The sequence below is a fragment of the Coenobita brevimanus genome, chromosome 34 (genome assembly GCF_032717465.1).
Source record: "Coenobita brevimanus isolate Jiangsu-jjx chromosome 34, ASM3271746v2, whole genome shotgun sequence".
Taxonomy (NCBI): domain Eukaryota; kingdom Metazoa; phylum Arthropoda; class Malacostraca; order Decapoda; family Coenobitidae; genus Coenobita; species Coenobita brevimanus.
Genome location: NC_136987.1, coordinates 4682985 through 4702424, shown reverse-complemented (window position 1 = coordinate 4702424; position 19440 = coordinate 4682985). Strand labels below are relative to the sequence as shown.

Genomic DNA, 19440 nt, shown 5'->3' with positions numbered 1-19440 from the left:
TCTCTCTCATCCAGTATCCCTTCCATCCGTCTATTCATCTGTCATCCAATATCCCATCCATCTATCCATCTAACCAGTTTCCCATCCACCTATCATCCAATATTCCATTCATCCATCAATCATCCAATATCTCATCCATCCATCTATCATTCAATATCCCATCCATCCATCCATCCATCCATCCATCATTCAACATCTTATCCATCCATCTATTCATCAGTCATTCAGTATCCCGTCCATCCATCCATCTATCAGTCCATTCATCCATCCATTCCATTATCCAGTCCTTTTCCCCCCTTACACATGTAATAATATCCTCAACACGTCATTCTTTCCCCAAATTACAGAGTACTTTAATTTTGTAACTCCATCAAAAAGCATTCCGTAACACTTCTCACCTTACCTGTACTCCACTTTCTGTATTTTTCATTTCCACATCTGTTTCATCTCCTCAAAATCTTATTCCTGTATCATTCATCATTTTTTTCCATACGTATTTCATCTCCTCAAAATCTTATTCTCATTTCATTCACCTATAACATCTTGTATTTTCTTCTTATTTATATTTATTTTTATCTTTTTCGTCCTCTGTGTATTTCACCTCCATAGTAATTCCCTTCTTCTTTGCCTAGTATCTTTAATATGTTATCTTTATCTTTAACCTGGCTTTCTTTAATCATATATCTGTTTGCTCGGTATCTTTATTTCCTCTTATCTCTTATCTTTTCCCCATTTTAACCTGTCTTTCTTTTATCTTTATTTGCTCAGTGTTATCTTTATGTCCTCTTATTTCTTGTTATCTTTTCCCCATTTTAACCTATCTTTCTTTATCTTTATTTCCTCTGTGTATCTTTGTCTTATCTTTTATGTCTTATCTCCGCAGCTATCTGCAAGCAGGGGTGCCATCCGGACCACGGGACATGCAAGCAGCCGGGACAGTGCGAGTGAGTATGTCCCAGTAGATGTAGATAAATAGATAGATAGATAAATAGATAAACAGGCGGATAGATACATACTCAGCTAAACACACACACACACACACACACACACACACACACACACACACACACACACACACACACTATCCCTTCGAAATCATTTTGGGCACCTTATTTGAACTTCGCTATATATATACTTTTTAGCAGTGGGGATGGATGGATAGGTGCATGGTGTGCTGTGGATGGATAGGTGGATAGTGAGGGGTGGATGGTAAGGTGGATGGTGAGGGAAGGATGGATGGATGGTGAGGGATGGATGCATAGCTGGATGGTGTGGAGTGGATGGATAGGTGGATGGTGAGGGATGGATGGATAGGTGGATGATGTGGAGTGGATGGTTAGGTGGATGAGGGATGGATGGATAGGTGGATGGTGTGGAGCGGATGGATAGGTGGGTGGATAGGTGTGGATGGATAGGTGGATGGTGTGGAATGGATGGATAGGTGGGTTGTGTGGTATGGATGGATAGGTGGATGGTGTGGAGTGGATGGATAGGTGGATCTTGTGGGATGGATGGATGGATAGGTGGATGGTAATGGATGGATAGGTGAATGGTGAGGGGTGGATGGATAGGTGAATGATGAGGGATGGATGGATAGGTGGATAGTGAGGGATGGATGGGTAAGTGGATGGTGTGGAGTGGATGGATAAGTGGATGGTGAGGGATGGATGGATAGGTGGATGCTGAGGGATGGAGGGATGGATGGTGAGGGATGGATGCATAGCTGGATGGTGTGGAATGGATGGATAGGTGTGGATAGATAGGTGGATGGTGAGGAATGGATGAATAGGTGGATGGTGAGGGGTGGATGGATATGTGGATGGTGAGGGATGGATGGATAGGTGGATGGTGAGGAATGGATGGATAGGTGGATGGTAATGGATGGATAGGTAGATGGTGAGGGGTGGATGTGTGGATGGTGAGGGGTGGATGGATGATAGGTTGATAGTGAAGGCCAATATCTCCTCCACGCACATTAATACACCTCTCACTTCTTTGTCAGCCCTTGTTTGAGCTGCAAGGTTAGGCACACATGTGGTTCCCTATATTGCTTCTGCACACACACACACACACACACACACACACACACACACACACACACACACGGTCATATATATACACAATACCTTTTATTTGTGTGTGATTGGGGGGGCAGATGGCTATGATAGGGTGCTTGGGGGTAGAGACACTGAACTTGGACTGGAGAGAGCTGTGGCGAATGGTGGAGAGGGCTGTGGTAGTGGGTGAGAGGGCTGTGGTGGTGGGTGTTAACTTTGGTGGTGGGTGAAGATTGTGGTGAGTGGTGGAGAGGGCTGTGGTGAGGATGGAGAGAGCTGTGGTAGTGGATTAGGGCTGTGGTTGGTGGTGGAGAGGGCTGTGGTAGTGGATTAGGGCTGTGGTTGGTGGTGGAGTGGGCTGTGGTGGTGGATGAGAGCTGTGGTGAGGTGTGGAGAGGGCTGTGGTGGTAGATGAGAGCTGTGGTGAGGTGTGGACAGGGCTGTGGTTGTAGGTAAGTGTTGTGGTAGTGAGGGAAGGTATGGTGAGGGGTACTAATGAAACGCAGGGGAGGGCTGGGTCTGAGCGAAATGGGCCGGAGAGGAAGACTGTATTTATATTGTTGGTAAGAGCAGTGGCAGAATGGACTAATAAGGGCAGGGACCAAGGGCTAAGGGCTCAAGATAAGGGCGGGGGGTAAGGGGTGAAACGGGGAGGGTGTGTTTATGTAAGAATGTAATGATCTGTTAAGGTCGGCCTGTATTATATGCCATACCCTATTAAACGCTGAGGGATGAAGGGATAGAGCCAGAACAGGGGCTAGTTAGGGTAGGGTCTAAGGGTCTAAGGACTCAGGGTAAGGGTTGGTAAGGGCGCAGGGATAGGGTGAAGAGGGAGAATTTGCATAGTGTGTGGAATTAGGATTTATAAAGTCAGACGAGATGCCATTCAAAGGTTAAGGCTGAAAGGGTAGGGACAAGACAGGTAGTAAGGGTTTAGGGTAAGGTCTGACAAGGGTGCAGGTGAGGGGTGAAAAGGGTAGGGTGTGATTGAAATAGGGAGACAAATGTAAATAATTAAAGACAGACAGGTGCCTTTGATATTCTGTTAGGCGAAGAGAAAGGGACTGAAAAGGGGGCTTGTAAGGGCTGTAAACGAGGGCTAAAGGGTGAGGTGTGAGGGGTGAAAGGGGCAGAGGTAAAGGGTGAAGTGTGAGGGGTGAAAGAGGCAGGGTGTGATTAAGGTAGGGAGCTGGGGGTTTATAAAGAGAGGGTTAAGAGAGACGGGAATCTCCCTTCACATGCCGCTTTGCAGGTGCTGCCTCACTAAGGATAATGGGGGTGACCACTGACCTCTCGACTCTCCCCACCATCACCCTACCTTTCCCCTTCCCCCCTTCCCCATGCTACTGTACCTATCCCCTACCCTCTCGCCCCCCACTTACCCCCTCCCTCCTGTCCCCTACTGCATCTTCTCTCCCCCTCCCTACGCTGTTACATCCCCCACTTTCACCTTCCTGCTTCTGTCACATCCCTACTTCTCATCTCAGTTATTCCATTCCCATCAGCCATCATCGTTCGTATTCCTTCCCATCGTCTCTCTCTCTCTCTCTCTCTCTCTCTCTCTCTCTCTCTCTCTCTCTCTCTCTCTCACACACACACACCCTTCCCTTCCCCCATCCCTCCAATTCACCTCATTCCTTTCCCATCGCTCTCCCTTCCTTCCATACTACCTTCTCCCCACCTCTCCCCATCTCTTTCCCTTCCTTACTCAACCCCTCCCTTCCACATCATCCCCTCCCCTCCCCTTCTCTCGCCCTTAATTTGCTCCCACTTCCTAGATCACGCCCCTAGTATCCCGCTCCCCTCCCCTCCCCTCCCCTCTCCTCCCCTTCTCTCGCCCTTAATTTGCTCCCACTTCCTAGATCACGCCCCTAGAATCCCGCTTCCCTCCCCTCCCCTCCCCTCCCCTCCCCTCCCTTTTCTTTTGCCAGCCGCTACCTTGAACACCCCTCCCTCCCTCCCCCCTCAGTCTTCCACTTCACCTCTCTAATCTGCTCCTGTCCATGGTACGGTGGATGGTACCTTGGACTGCTGTTTGAAGCGACGCGATATCAGTCCCTGGTTGAGGCAGGGAAGAGCTTGAGGGCTTAAATTTCGGTAAAGCAGCTGAATTGCACCCCAGCTAACTTGCACCCCAGCTAAATTCCACCCCATCTAATACCATCACATGAATCCTGAATGAGGCTACGCTAGATTTTATTCATTATGGATGCCAAATCGGTGTAGTTAATGCCCAGATTTAAAAAAAGAATATACAAACATCATATTACCCGTGTTTCCACCGTCATTTACTTTGCTGCTTCCACTGCTGTTGGCCTCTTCTTTTCCTTGCCATCTTTCATCCATTCCCTCACCATTATCTACCTAAGTTTATTACCTGCGTATGTATTCCCTCAGTGCTTTTAACCACTACACTGCTAAAGTCTCTTCTAAGCCGAAATAAAGTCGTCTAGTTATAATCAAATAAAAATGACAGGTCGTCCCAGTACTAAAACCTTTATTGAGATTGGGATTCGTCTTGCTGTAGCGATGATTATAAAGTCAGTCTTGAAAACGATGTCTCAGTGAAGGCATAAGACATTTTCCTAACAAGGTGGGGAGATGATATATTTGGGTGCTTGACAGAGAGGAGATATGAAGCCCTTGGTACAGTCACCCTTACCGAATACGCTGAGAAACATAAGACCGCCCAAGACATTATATCAGTCACCCCTACGATTACTTCCCATGTTTACACCAGCCTTTGTTTTGTTTTGTTTTGTTTTTGGAGGAAGGACTAGAAAAGGAGCGCTTAGAATCATCCCATCCCCCCCCCCTTCTTCATGCTAAAACAAATCTTAGTACGAGAGGAAAATTGTCGTAAGTTATGCTATGAATCTCGAGGAAGGTAAATACGACGGCCCCCCCAGCGAGGAACACGGCACTTGAGGGTGAACTGGTCAAGCTGTGTGGCTGTAATGTTGTGTGTGTGTGTGTGTGTGTGTGTGTGTGTGTGTGTGTGTGTGTGTGTGGTGGGGAGTTAGGGAGTGACCGTGGTGTGGTTGGTAACGTGTCGCGCGCCGATCTTGAAGACAAAACTAACGCAGGTTCGTGTCCATTTTGGGGGCAGGGATAAATCACCTTGTCCGTCTCACACCCCCTTCATAAATGCTCTTTCCCGCCTCATACATCTTTCTATCAGACCCTTAGTGACTTAATTCCCCAGATTTTTTCGTATTTATTCAACATGTTCTTCTCACATCCCCCTACACGTCCCTCTGTCTCTCTACAAATCTCCACCTGGGACTTTTGAACTCTCTCTCTCTCTCTCTCTCTTTATACTCTGTGACTGTGACCCTATCTGTGTGGAATTCCTTAGCCCGCTCATTCCTCTTGCGCTCCTCACCCTCCGCCACCCCTCAAGCCTCTCTCCTCGCCCCCTACATGTCTTATGATCTCTTGAGTATGGTACCTTTCAGTTTGCATCCCCTTCTTACCTACTCCTTTACCACCTCTTAAATCTCTCTTCTGCTCTTATTGACTATGTTCCCCAGATTGTAGGAGTTTTCAGAGAGTTCCTATATATTCTCCTTACTGTCTGTCACTTCTCAAGCCTCTCCGACTCTCACTGACTTTTGGCGGCTTGCACAGTCACCATTTTCCGCTGTGATGCTAAAGACGAACCCTCACACCTCTATTTTCATTCCCACAGCCTCATTTATTCGCGTTGTTAGTTAGCACGCCAACCATAATCGTGAGCACTAAAAGAACGTGTGCCAAGTGACTGTGAATCTGATTGCGTTGGTTTGGATCAGTTTTAGCGATGTTGTGGGTGAGTCGGCCACGTATATGGACTGTGAGTGGAGCCTGCCCTCTGTTCCCCTCAGTGTTAAGGCCTGTCGTTGGGTGGTAAGAAGGGAGCGTAAGAAATAAAGTGAAGTGTACGATGCAACGTGAAATATATTGAAAACTATCTATCTATCTATTGCCAGACGCCTTAATCCCGTAAAGGGTGGCCACAAACAAATCTCCATGTCGCCCTGTCTCCCGCCATTTCACTGCCCTGCTCCCAGCTCACACCCCCCTCCTTGATATACCTCTCCACTCCATCCCTCCATCTCATCCTTGGCCTCCCCCTCCACCTCACTCACATACACTCTCCTGGTCAGTCTCTCACTCTCCATCCTCTCCAAGTATCGAAACCGGATGCTTGGAGGTAAGTTAGGAGCACAGAAATGAAAGTTACGTCTTAGTCGGATGTTGAAAAGTAAAAAAAAGAAAGAAAATGTATTGGTTTTGTAACCTGTGGTGCATAAAGAACCAGTGCCATGGATGAATAATGCATGGTACAAAAAAATAAAAACCATAAAAAAACAAAATAACGTCCTTGGTGGATAATAGGAGGTGTAAAATAAAAATTGTCCTGGATAGATAATGGGAGGAAAAAGATGCGATTAGAGACAAAAGTTCACCCATTATTTCACCTCCTTTACTTGTCACATTCTTAATTTGGAAGAGGCTGTATTAGTTTCTCAGCCTCTAGATTATTCTCTCTGATACGATGCGTCGGAAAGGAATTTGGTGGACATGTCCTAAGTGTGAGGCAGACAGGAGAGCAGACAGTAGAAAAGGAGGCAGACTTTTATCCCCTTTTTGTAATGACCTGGGAGGGTAAATGCGAGGTCTGTAAGTGTGAAGCAGAGAATTAAGCAGACAGAAAAGCAGGCAAACTTTTATCCTTTGTTGTAATGTTCTGGGAGGGGTATATGCGAGGTTTGTAATTGTGAAGTAGACAATTGAGCAGACAGTAGAATAGCAGGCAGACTTTTATCCCTTTTCTGTATCGTCATAGGAGGGTAAATGCGAGGTCTGTAAGTGTGAAGCAGACGATTGAGCAGACAGTAGAGAAGCAGGCAGACTTTTATCCTTTTTTGTAATGACCTGAGAGTGGAAATGCGAGGTCAACCAGCTAGACCACCACCACCTGCCGCCCTGGCCACTCCCGGGTCACGTCTAATGTCCCCACCAGATAATAAAACGGGTCCTGAGGCGACACGGCAGGGGGCACGGGTCTGTGTCGTGTCGGATTTAAGGCACGACCCTGGGTAGTATTGTCGCCCGGGAGCCCCTTAGTCCCCGCAGCTTAAAGAGTCCCCGATTCTTCTTAGTCCCCGCTGCTTAGAGTCCCCGGTTCACGTTATGTGGATTCTTCGTCTTGTAGGATCCACGCTTGTTATATGGCTTCCGCTTCTTCCTATAAGGTCTCCACGTCTTTGAGAGTCCCCGCTTCATCAAGGGTCCCCGCTTTCTATAGGGTCCCCGCTTCATAAAGGGTCCCCGCTTCATAAAGGGTCCCTGCTTCACATAGGGTCCCCGCTTCACATAGGGTCCTCACTTTGTATAGGATCCCCGCTTTGTATAGGGTCCCCGCTTCGTATAGGGTCCCTGCTTCACATAGGGTCCCCGCTTCACATAGGGTCCCCGCTTCACATAGGGTCCCCGCTTCACACAGGGTCCCCGCTTCACGTAGGGTCCCCGCTTCACGTAGGGTCCCCGCTTCACATAGGGTCCCCGCTTCACGTAGAGTCCCTGCTTTGTATAGGATCCCCACTTTGTGTAGGGTCTCCGCTTCGTATAGGGTCTCCACTTCAAATAGGGTCCCCGCTTCGTATAGGGTCCCCGCTTTGTATAGGGTCCCCGCTTTGTATAGGGTCCCCGCTTCGTATAGGGTCCCCGCTTCGTATAGGGTCCCCGCTTCGTATAGGGTCCCCGCTTCGTATAGGGTCCCCGCTTCGTATAGGGTCCCCACTTTGTGTAGGGTCCCCACTTCGTATAGGGTCCCCACTTTGTATAAGGTCCCCGCTTTGTGTAGGGTCCCCACTTCGTATAGGGTCCCCGCTTTGTATAGGGTCCCCACTTTGTGTAGGGTCCCCGCTTTGTATAGGGTCCCTGCATTGTGTAGGGTCCCCACTTCGTATAGGGTCCCTGCTTCGTATAGGGTCCCCGCTTCGTGTAGGGTCCCCGCTTTGTATAGGGTCCCCGCTTAGTATACGGTCCCCGCTTCGTATAGGGTCCCCTCTTCATATAGGGTCCCTGCATCTCTCTCTCTCTCTCTCTCTCTCTCTCTCACTTTATCCTCCCCGCTCACGAACCCATCTTCCATCAAGAACAATTCTTCTTTAGCTCCCCCGTGATTTATATATACCGGTGAAAAACGTTCCTAACCGGGCTGGGAGGGAGGGAGAAACGTTTTAATATACAATGTAATTATGGAAGGGCTATAACTCGCACGCAACGCTCTATATATTACGCGTCATGTTTATATTAATACCCCCTGGCCATATGTGGGGATGGGACGCATAGAAAACGGGGTGGTGAACTGGGCAATCCATCTTCTGTGAGGTGATTTGTGTTTATTTTTTAGTGTTTTTTGGCCTTGTTTAGGGGTGTATTTTTGGTTTTTGGTCGGGTTTCTCTCTCTCTCTCTCTCTCTCTCTCTCTCTCTCTCTCTCTCTTTATTCCTCATCACGTAGTCTTTACCCCTCTTTCTTTTTTTTCTTTGCGTTCTACTACTCTTTCAGTGTTGAGTGAATGCATATATGGAACTTTTCATTTGGCACGATTTTCTCATATCTCCCACTGCTCTGTTTTCCTTTTCTTGTTTTGTTTTTGTTGTTAATGATGACACTACGCCACGTGTCACCAACCCTACCCATTTCCAGACACCCCCAGGCACCCCAGGTCTTCCCTGTTGGCCACGCACCCCTGCCTCACTTCGCATCAACAACCCCAACTCCACCTTTCAGTGCCCCAACTCCAAAGTCCCTCAACAAACTCCTACCCTCACCTTTCCTGCCATCTCCAACCCTACAACTTCTTCACAACCTCCAACCCCACCTCCATGTATCCCCAACCTCACCACCTCTCCATAATTCCCCACCTCACGGCCAAACACCCAAGGTAGCCTTGGGTGTTGGGCCGTGAGATGCCAAAGAAGACCAAGAGTTATGTTATATATATATATATATATATATATATATATATATATATACATATATATATATATATATATATATAAATATATGTGTGTGTGTGTGTGTGTGTGTGTGTGTGTGTGTGTGTGTGTATTTATTTTTTATTTCGCCTGGCTGATGCAGTGCGTGAGTTCAGTGTGTTATGTTTGTTGTTATAATGGACTCTGGTTCACCTGACTGGAAACGGCTGGAGTTTTGTCAGTTACAACCTTGCCTGTACCAAACAGCCACGGAAGAACCAACAGGTCTGTTGTTTGCTTTCCTTTGTGCTCGTTTCTGGGGACAGGGAGAGAGTTAGGGGATGTTCGTAAGACAGGACAGGGGAGACAGTTATGTAAGTGCGGGTATATGGCTGCCACCACGTGAAGGCGTCCTCCTTCAGCTCCGTATAACGTGCAAAATAAAACTATTGATTTGGTACGGTTGAGTTGACAGTGTAATAAATAAATACTGTCAATAAATAAATCGCCAAGAATCAGGTGTCAGGGGAGCCTCCACGAGAGCGCATCCCCCCCTTCCCCCAAGAACCCGCCCGGCTGATCCAGTAAGCGTGAGCGGCGGCGTGGCCAAGTAGTGTAGATAATTCAAGGAACGGGGAAGGGGAAGGGGAGGGAGGGAGAGAGGGGAAAGGGAGGAGGAGGGAGGGAGGGATAGGGAAGGGAGAAGGGAGGGGAGGGTGAGAGAGGGAAAGGGGAGGGGAGGGTGTCAGGAGAAAGAGGAGGCGGTGTTTGCGTCCGCCGAACCAAACCTTATAATTTACGACGGTCCGGTCAGGCAGTCTCGGCACGACGCTCAGCTCGGCTCCGCATTCCACCCTCACCGAGCTCGACTTTTCCCGTCTAAACACCAAACCCTCTCTCATGATTTTCCCCTACCTCCAACTCTTTCACTGATTTTCCCGTTTGTTAAATATTTACCAATTACTGGACTGCTTACGAGTGTTTCTGAAATGGGAGGTGAGAAGAGAGAGGACTTGAGGAACGCCAGGGAAAAGGCTAGTAATTTTCCCTTTTAGAAATCAGGCCCTTTTTCCTTGTGCCTTTCATACCCCAATTTCTTCACTAGTTTTTCCCTTGTTGGACTATTTGGGTATGATCTGGAAATGGAAAAGGAGAAAGGAGAGGCCTTGAGGAACGCCAGAGAAAGAATCAAATTTTTCCCTTCCAAAAATTGAACGATTTCTGGACGTTTTCTCTTCAGTTTCCCCAAAGATCCCCTCGCTCTTGGACTGCTTGCGAGTGTTTTGGAATTCTGGAAAGGAGAAATGAGACAGCAAAGGAGACGCCAGAGAAAGGAGCAACAGTTTCCCACGCCCCGCTAGGAAATGCCGGGGAGTTGAACAGTGGTCGTGCGTCCGCCACCACTACCACCACTTCATCTCCTCCCACCATCTCCTTTATCCTCCCCCTCCCTCTCTCCCCCTACCCTCTTTTATATGCCCCTTCCCCTGCCCCTGAGCCTCCCGTTTGATGCTCAGGAGGGACGGATAAGATTTAGGTAATAATTAGTGGTTAACCTAATGGAAAAAGGGATAAGGATTGTAATTATAGACGATTGTGCACCGTGTATAAACATCGATTCGACGCCGCCATGATGAGGGGTCGTAGGATTGTTTTTCATATTTAAATTCGATTACCAGACTGTTAGGAAACGATATATAAACTCAGATGCTTAGAAATATATAAAAAATCGTATAAACAAAGGATTTTAGTAGAATTCAAGACGATACACTTGTTCCAGTAGCGTATTACGGAGCAAGCGGCAGTCATCGTACGTCCGCCACCCCACGCGCGTAACCTCCTGCAACAAAACGTTAAAACTGACGTACAGGGCGGACTAATTACTACTTGCATTAATTGAAAAGACAAGAAGTTAGTAATTAAAGAAGATGACTTAGTGGGCGCACGGGAAATGCAGTGATAGTGGCAACAATAGGAAGGAAGGAGGGAGAGATGGGCTAAAAGGAAAATCCCGGAATGAATATGCCACGATAAACCTTACTAACAAAACAGGACGCGTATCAGAGTTTATAGGAATGCAAAGTAAGCAAGCAATGTAAGAAAGTATATCCCTCCACCTTGTGTATTAATTAGTAGTGTAAACTGTTTATTATGACTGCTTGATAATAACAGCCAAAAATAACAAGGAACATTACTCAACCCTTCACAAAAAAATAGGGACGCTCACAGAATGCATACCTCCGAGAAAACCAATAAAACTTCTTTATTTACAGTTTCAATTTCCTTTTACTACCAGGTGAATACTTTTGCGGTCTCACATAGTTAATTCTACGGTCTTTGTCTGCCCTGTTAGACAATATCAGAGAGCACATACCTCCGTCTGCGCCAAGAAGAGTAATGATTTATTTCCGCGTCCTGATCCGGATTCACCACAAAATCTAATTATCTCCTCCTTGACGCACTGCCCTCTTATCCACCTGAAATCTTTAAAATCCGATTACAACTTTTTGAGATATCATGTACACAGACACACAGATGAGGACGATTACTGAACCACCGCCCAATTTCGTTGACGGAGCTACCAAAAACAAGTCGAGTACTATTAGCAGAGCCTATTACAACAACTCGTATATATTAATTGCTACTCGCACACTCATAAGATTGCGTGAGAAGAGCTGACCACTTGTTAAACTGTTCTTAGAATGTGGTATTAACTTGAACTGCAGACGCCATGTAATTATCGCCAACTTCATGACCATTACAGTAAAACAAAAGAGTGTGAACGTTGTCAGTGTACAGTCGGGCCAAAAAGTATCGCTCAGGAGGGCAACGATCATATCCGAATTGGTCGATATGGCATGTGAAGCCTCTAGAACGTACACATGTTATAAATTGAACGTTGATAGTAATACGGACTGGGAAATATCAGACAGGAATGTATAGCGTCCTTTAAGAAGTAAATTTACCAGCGTGAGGGAGAAATTATTGGGCAGTTTCCAGCAACCATCGTCCTTGGTGTCAGATTGTTTCGCGTCGAGTGTGCACCTGTATTTTTTATTTATTTATTTATTTTTTGATCAGCGGTACATATAATCAATTTTTGGTCCATTCTAGAGTATCCCTATTAACCCTTTCAGCCTGATAGTCTTTTATTTTATTTTTTTTCCACCAGGTAATTTTTCTCAGCTTAATAAAGACATCTCAGGTAGACATGGGATTAATCAAAGGTATATTAATTTTTACCTTTGCAGGAAAACCCTCCCAAGTTGAATGAAAAAGGAAAAAGAAGGAATAAAAGCCGTGAAATAGGAAAACATAATTATTTTTCCTAGTTGATGTTGAAAAAATGGGAGAGGAGAAGCGAGGAGGGGAGGGAAGGGGAAGAGATGAGGGATTAGAAGAGTGGGGAGGAAGGATTGGGGAGAGGGTAGTGGGGGAAAGAGAGGGGAGGGAGGGGATAAGAGCGGGGAGGGGGAGAAGGAAAGCTGTGGTGGGAGAGGGGAGGGATAGATTGAGAGGGAGGGAGGGAGGGAGGGAGGGAGGGGGTGGTATGATAGGGTTTGTGCCCAAGGGTAGGTGTCCATCCTCACATAAACACCACCCTTGATATGGTATTACTGGTGACTCTGCCCAACCCACGACATCCCTCACTCCCTCATTACACCCCTCCCCCCTCCCCTTTTGTCTCCCCCTCCCCCTCCCCTTTTGTCTCCCCCTCCCCCTCCCCCCCTCCCCTTTTGTCTCTTGCCTCCCCCTGACTCCCCTCGCCTCTCTCTCTCTCTCTCTCTCTCTCTCTCTTACTGTAAAAAGCCTCTTGGAGATTCAAAAGAAATGTATATGTGAATTTATTTACTGGTAGCCAAATATGATGTGGAGGAAGGGCAGCGAAATGGCAGGGGACAGGGCGACATGGAGGCGGTATGTCTGTGGCCACCCCTTGCGGGATTAAGACGTCTGGCTATAAGTAGGTACATAGATTGACACAGATAGATAGACTGATAGATTGTACAGAGGGAATTAAATTTTATCAGGGAGGGGGACGTTCAGATTGGCTCAGAGGAGAGTGGATGAATTATGCACTCTAGTTACGGAGACAAAACTGCCCATGTTTAGGTTATGATTTCTTGGAGGTAATAGCGCTTAGTTTCATTTGTCTTTCTTACCCAGTGGTTTGTGTTGCTCTCAGGGGCGAGGCATGTACTGACGAGGCGTGGCAGTGATGGTAATGACAGGTGTTTTCTTTATTCTGATTGGTGGGTCTTTTATTACTTTGAGACGTCGATTTTACCCCGCCCCACCTTGCCCCGCCTCACCTATGGCCCCGTCTCAATTAATCTTATTCCACCTTGCCCCGCCCTACCTGGCCCCGTCTCACCTGGCCCCGCCTCACCTAGCCCCGCCCCACCTGGTCCCAGTTCACCTTGCTCCCTCTATCTTGCTCCTCCTTTCCCATCCCTTTATCCTCCACGTACCCCCTTCCCCCTCCCATCTTCCATGCATTCCACCCTTCCTTATTTCCCCCTTTCCCTAGCCTGTATTTCCCTCCGCTCTTTCTCCCCCCCATTTCCCTCCTCTTTTCCTCCCTCCACCCCTCCCCTAGTCCTTTCCTTCCCCTCCTTTCACCCCTTCCCCATTCACTGGTTTTCCCTTCTCTCCAGCCACTTCCCTTTCCCCTTTTTCCCTTCCTCTCCCCCCCTGTTCTGTCCCCCTACTGCTTTCCCTTCCCCTCCCTTTCTCCTCCCTGTAGCCCATCCCGTCCCTTTCCCTTCTCTCTCTCTCTCTCTCTCTCTCTCTCTCTCAGAGTACCCAACTTGCTCCACCCATTCCTTCTCTTCCCTCCCCTTCCCCTTCTCTCTCTCCCCTCCCTTCTCGTCCCCTCCCCTCCCCTTTCTCTTTCCCATCCCCTCCCCTCCCCTCAGAGTACCCAACTTGCCCCACCCTTCCCAAACTCTCTCCCTTCCACCTCCGTTTCTGCGACTTTCCTTTCTCCCTGTCACGTTCCTCTGTCTTTAAACATTCAGGTCTCCCTCTGTTATTCTCCTCCCTTCCTCTCCCTTCCATTTCTTGCCCTCCCTTTCCCTTCCTTCGCTTCCCTTACTTTCCTTTCCCTCCCCTTCTCTTCCTTTCCGCCTGTCTCCTTCGCTTCTTCCTTCCCTCCTTTCCTTCCACCTCTTTCCTTCTTCCTTCCTACCTTCCCTCCTTCCTTTCCTTCCCATGCACCTTTATTTCTCTCCCTTCTATTCCTTCCTTCCCATCAACCCCTTCCCTCTGCCTTCTCTCTTTTCTCTTTCTTTTTCTTTAATTGTTCTTTCTCTCCCCACATCCCTCTCCCTTCCCTCTCCACATACACCCTCCCTCTCACTCCACCTCCCCCTCCTTTCTCTTTCTGTTACCCCTTCCTATTTCCACTCTTTACATTCTTCTCTCCCTTCTCCTCCTCTTCCAGTCCACCTCCCTCTCTCCCTCCGTCTCTCCACTTACCTACACCTCCACATTCCCCCTCCACTTACCCCTCATTCCTTTTACTCTCTTCACTAAACTCTCCCTTCGCTCCCTTCCTTCCCCCTCCCTTTACCTTTTTTTTTTTTTTTTTTTTTTTTTATGCGAGGAAGAAGGAACCAAAGGCATGAGCCCGCAGTAACAGTTCCCTCCAAGAGAAAAACAAAATACAATAGAGAGCCAAATTCAAGATCCGATCATTTTGAGATGCCTGGACACACTACGTTTGAAAGACTGGAGATCATAGGCAGAAGGAAATACAGACAGAGGGAGACAGTTCCAGAGCTGACCTGTTGCATAAATGAAAGACTGGGAGTAACGGTTAACTCTTGCATTAGAGAGTTGGACAGAAAAGGGATGAGAGTTTGCTGCCAGACGGGTGCTACGCGCCCGTCGTAGAGGTGGAGGAATGCAAGCAGACAGTTCAGAGGAGCAGTGACCATTAAAGTAGCGATAGAAAAGAGATAAAGATGCAACAGTGCGACGAAGAGACAGAGGTTGAAGGGAGTCAATGAGGAGGAGAGTTAATGAGACGAAAAGCCTTTGACTCCACCCTATTGAGAAGAGCTGTATGTGGGGAGCCTCCCCACACATGGGGAGTTGTACTCCACACAGGGGCGGATAAAACCCCTGTATAGAGTCAACAATTGTGCAGGGGTAAAGAAAAGTGGAGTCGGCTTAGCACACCAATCTCTTGGAAGCAGATTTTACAAGAGATGTAATATGATCTTTCCAAGATAAGTCCCGAGTAAATGAAACCCCAAGCATGTTCAAGGATGATGCAGGATTAATCTGAATATTATTAAACATTAGTGGGTATACCTGTGGAAGATTTTGTCGGGTTGATAGGTGTAAGAACTGAGTCTTGGCTGCATTAAAAACAACCATATTATTTTACCCCAGTCAGAGATATGAGCCAAGTCAGACATTAGGTGTGCCATAGCCTCATCCCTTGTTTGTTGAAGTAACTGTTGAGATGGGCGTTGCGGGAACCGAATGGAAAGGTGAAGGGTGGAGTCATCAGCGTATGAGTGGATAGGGTTAGATGTATAGTTTAGAAGATCATTGATGAATAAAAGGAGAGAGTTGGTGATAGGACAGAGCCCTGAGGAACACCTCTGTTGATAGATCTAGGAGAAGAACGATGGCCTTCTACAACAGCAGCTATAGAGCGACCAGAAAGGAAGCTAGCGATGAAGGCACAGATAGCAGGATAGAAACCGTAGGAGGGCAGTTTGGAAATTAAAGATTTATGCCAGACTCGATCGAAAGCCTTTGAGATGTCAAGTGCAATGGCAAAGCTTTCGCCAAAAGTCCCGAAAGGAGGATGACCAGGAGTCTGAAAGGTAGGTGAGAAGATCGCCAGTGGAGCGTCCCCTGACGGAACCCATACTGACGATCGGAAGAAAGGTTGTGATGGAAAGATGCCTTAAAATTTTCTATTAAGAATTGACTCGAAAACTTTTGAAATACAGGACGTTAAAGCAATTGGACGATAGTTGGAGGGTTGGGAGTGGTCACCCTTCTTTGGGACTGGCTGAATGAGAGCAAACTTCCAGCAAGAAGGAAAGGTACAAGTTGACAGACAAAGGCGAAATAGTTTGCCTAGGCAGGGTGTAAGCACAGAAGCACAGTTTTTGAGAACAACAGGAGGGACCCCATCAGGCCCATATGCCTTGTTAGTACTGAGGCCAGTAATGGCAGAAAATACATCAACTGAAGAAATTTTAATGTCAGCCATGAGGAAGTCAGAGGGGGAAGTGATGGAGGAACAGCACCGGAATCGTCTAAGGTGGAATTGGAGGAGAAAGTCTGTGCGAAGAGATCTGCTTTATCAGTAGAAGAAATAGCTACAGAACCATCAGAGTAGAAAAGAGGAGGGAAGGATGATGAGGTAAAGTTGTTAGAAAGATTTTTGGCAAGGTGCCAGAAGGAGCGGGAAGAATTGAGTTGGAGAGTTGAGAGCATTTAGTATGGATGAAATTATTTTTAGTAGAGCGAAGAACAGACTTAGCACGATTCCGGGCAGAAACGTAAAGATTATGTGATTCAGGGGTGGGTTGGCTCCGGTACCTTTTGTAGGCCTTCGCCTTGTTGCGGACAGCATTAGAACAAAGCGTGATTAAACCAAGGCTTTCTTGCGTTAGTCAAAGGATATGAGAAAGGAATGTATGCTTCCATGCCCGAGAGAATAACCTCCGTAATGCGCAAGGCACACTCAGATGGCTCACGGCCATGGAAGCAATAATCATTCCAGGGAAAATCAAAGAAGTACTGCCTGAGGGCCTCCCAGTCCCGCGGCTCCAAAATGCCAGAGACGACGTTTCCCTGGAGGGTCCGCAGGCCGTACTAAACGATAGGACAGGTTAAGGTAATAAGGTTGTGATCGGAGGAGCCCAACGGAGAGAAAAGATTAACAGAGTAAGCAGAAGGATTAGTTGTGAGGAAGAGGTCAAGTATGTTGGAGCTCTCTCCAAGGCGGTCAGGGATACGGGTAGGGTGCTGTACAAGCTGCTCTAGGTCATTAAGGATAGAAAAGATGTAGGCTTGTTCACCAGGTGGATCCGTGAAAGGAGAGGAGAGCCAAAGGTGGTGGTGAACATTGAAATCTCCAAGAATGGAGATTTCAGAGAAAGGAGAAATGGACAGAATGTGTTCCATCGTAGAAGTAAGATAGTCGAAAGAATTTTTGATAGTCAGTAGAATTAGGGGATAAGTAAACAGCACAGATATATTTAGTCAGAGAATGACAGGAAAGCCGAAGCCAGAGAGTGGAGAATTCAGAAGAATCAAGTTCAGGAACACGAGAGCAAGATAAGTCGTTGCGTATGTATACACAACAGCCACCTTTGGCTTTGAAATGAGTATAGAGAAAGTAGGAGGATACAGAAAGGGTTTGCTGTCAGTTGCCTCAGACAGCTGAGTCTCCGTTAGAAAAGAAGGTGAGGTTTAGAGGAGGAGAGGTGGTGCTCAAAAGAGCGAAAGTTAGATGAAAGGCCGCGAATGTTGCAGAAATGAAGAAGAAGAGAGTCAGACAGTGGTTCCAGGCACCTCGAGTCGTCACCGGGAGAGGGGCAGATGGCGGGGGCATTTATGGTCCCCCCCCCTGGGGACTCCGAGGCTGGGTGAATTGATGCCATTTTGGTGAATTTTGAATAGGAAGTGTAGTGTGTACTGTGCATGTAGTTTGGTGAAGATAGATAGAGAAATTTGTACTGGAGAGCATGCTGGCCTACTCTCTGTGTAACTGAGACACTGAAAAAGTTCAGCAAAGGGGGATGGTCAGGAACTAGTCCTGAGGGCTGATGAAACGGGAGCTCCAGCACTCCCTGTCATCAGCTTTCTATCCACCTCGGGAGTACTGCCCTGCTCATATCCAGTCTCTCCTCTATCCTCCTCCCCCTCCCTTTCCCCTCCCCTCCCCTTCCCCTCCCCCTCTCCTTCCCTTCCCCCTCCATTTCCTCTCCACCTTTTATTTCCCCTACCCCCTCCACATACATTCTCTTCTCCACATTCCTTCCTATCCTTCTCACATCCTTTCCATCCCTTCGTCCATCACCTTTCCTCCACATCCTTCCCCCCTCCACCCTCCATATTCCCCCCCGTCTCCACATAATTCCCCCACTTTCCACATCCTTTCTCCCTTCTACCGCCTTCCCCCATTCCCCCTCCCCCTTTCCACCTCCCCATTCCCCCTCTCCTTTCCTTTTCTTCCTTTCCCGCCCTCCTCTCCTCCTCCCTTTACCCCCTCCCTTTTCCCTTCTCCCCCTTTCCCTTTCCCCCTTCCCCATTTCCCCCTCCCCATTTCCCCCACCTCTTCCCCCCTTCCCCTTCTCCTTTCCACCCCCCTCTCCCCGCAAATCTCGTAACATGGATCCACCACCGTTGGTCGTGACGCCCCTCGAATTCCCCCCCACCCCTTCTCTCTCTCTCTCTCTCTCTCTCTCTCTCTCTCTCTCTCTCTCTCTCTGTGACCGGTTATGAATATTTTGATAGGCAGATAGATAGATGTGGGTAGATAGATAGTATATGCATACGAAGTCATTTTTAACATCTACCTTTTCATCATCTTCATCGTCACCACCACCACCACCACCACCACCACCACCTTTTTCCCACCTATAGATCGACTGATAATCCCACACACTATCCGCACTCTTCATCGACCAATCAAATCTCCCCACCATCACCTCTCCCGAGTCTACCCATCTCTCCACGCATCCAGCCACTCTCAAGCACTATACTTTAACACAGGGATTCAATTATGCAACAGCTCTTTGCAACACACCTGCCGTAGCAATAAACAGAGCGCCAGTGTGTTCTCCGCCCCTCAGATACTGGCGACCCCTTAACTGGACCCGGGATTATGCTGCTCATTTTTTCCGGGTGGTGGGTCGTTAAATAAGGCGCCTTCCTCACCTTTATGCCTGGCGTGCGTAAGGTCGAGGTTGGCGTGCGGGTGGCGGGATTGGATTTTCGTCGCTCCTGGGTGACCAAAGCCCTTTATTTTCGTCAGGAAGGCTCCCTAACACCTCTTCCTTGGCAATTTAGTTTCCAAACGACTCATTTTTATCTCCTGGTTTGCTTCTTATGTTTTTCTTTTTCTTTTTTTCAGTAGTGGGCTAGGTTGCATCACAAAGAATATAGTAATGGAGCAGAATCAGAAATAAATCGGTAAGGAAGAGGTGTTAGTAAGCTTCCTAACCACACTAGAATACCGCCTTTAGAGTGATGATTTGGCAGAAGAGTCTGTTGAGGAATGGATTGTGGAAATGGGATGAATAACAGTGTGGTGAAAAATAAAGATGACAGCGACAATTTTTAATACGTGAAACTGAAATAAAGACCAAAAGATCTGTTGGATAGTGAAATGTAATAATTGCGTGAGAGAGAGAGAGAGAGAGAGAGAGA

The 19440-nt window shown here is 47.5% G+C and overlaps 1 protein-coding gene across 1 annotated transcript in view; it reads left to right on the top strand.

The window, feature by feature from the left end:
• Positions 1-19440, top strand: part of Ser (protein serrate) — a 326797-nt gene that overhangs the window by 264598 nt on the left and 42759 nt on the right. The window contains exon 6 of the mRNA XM_080269550.1: positions 884-944. Coding sequence (XP_080125676.1) covers positions 884-944 — 61 coding nt within the window. The remainder of the gene's footprint in view (positions 1-883; positions 945-19440) is intronic.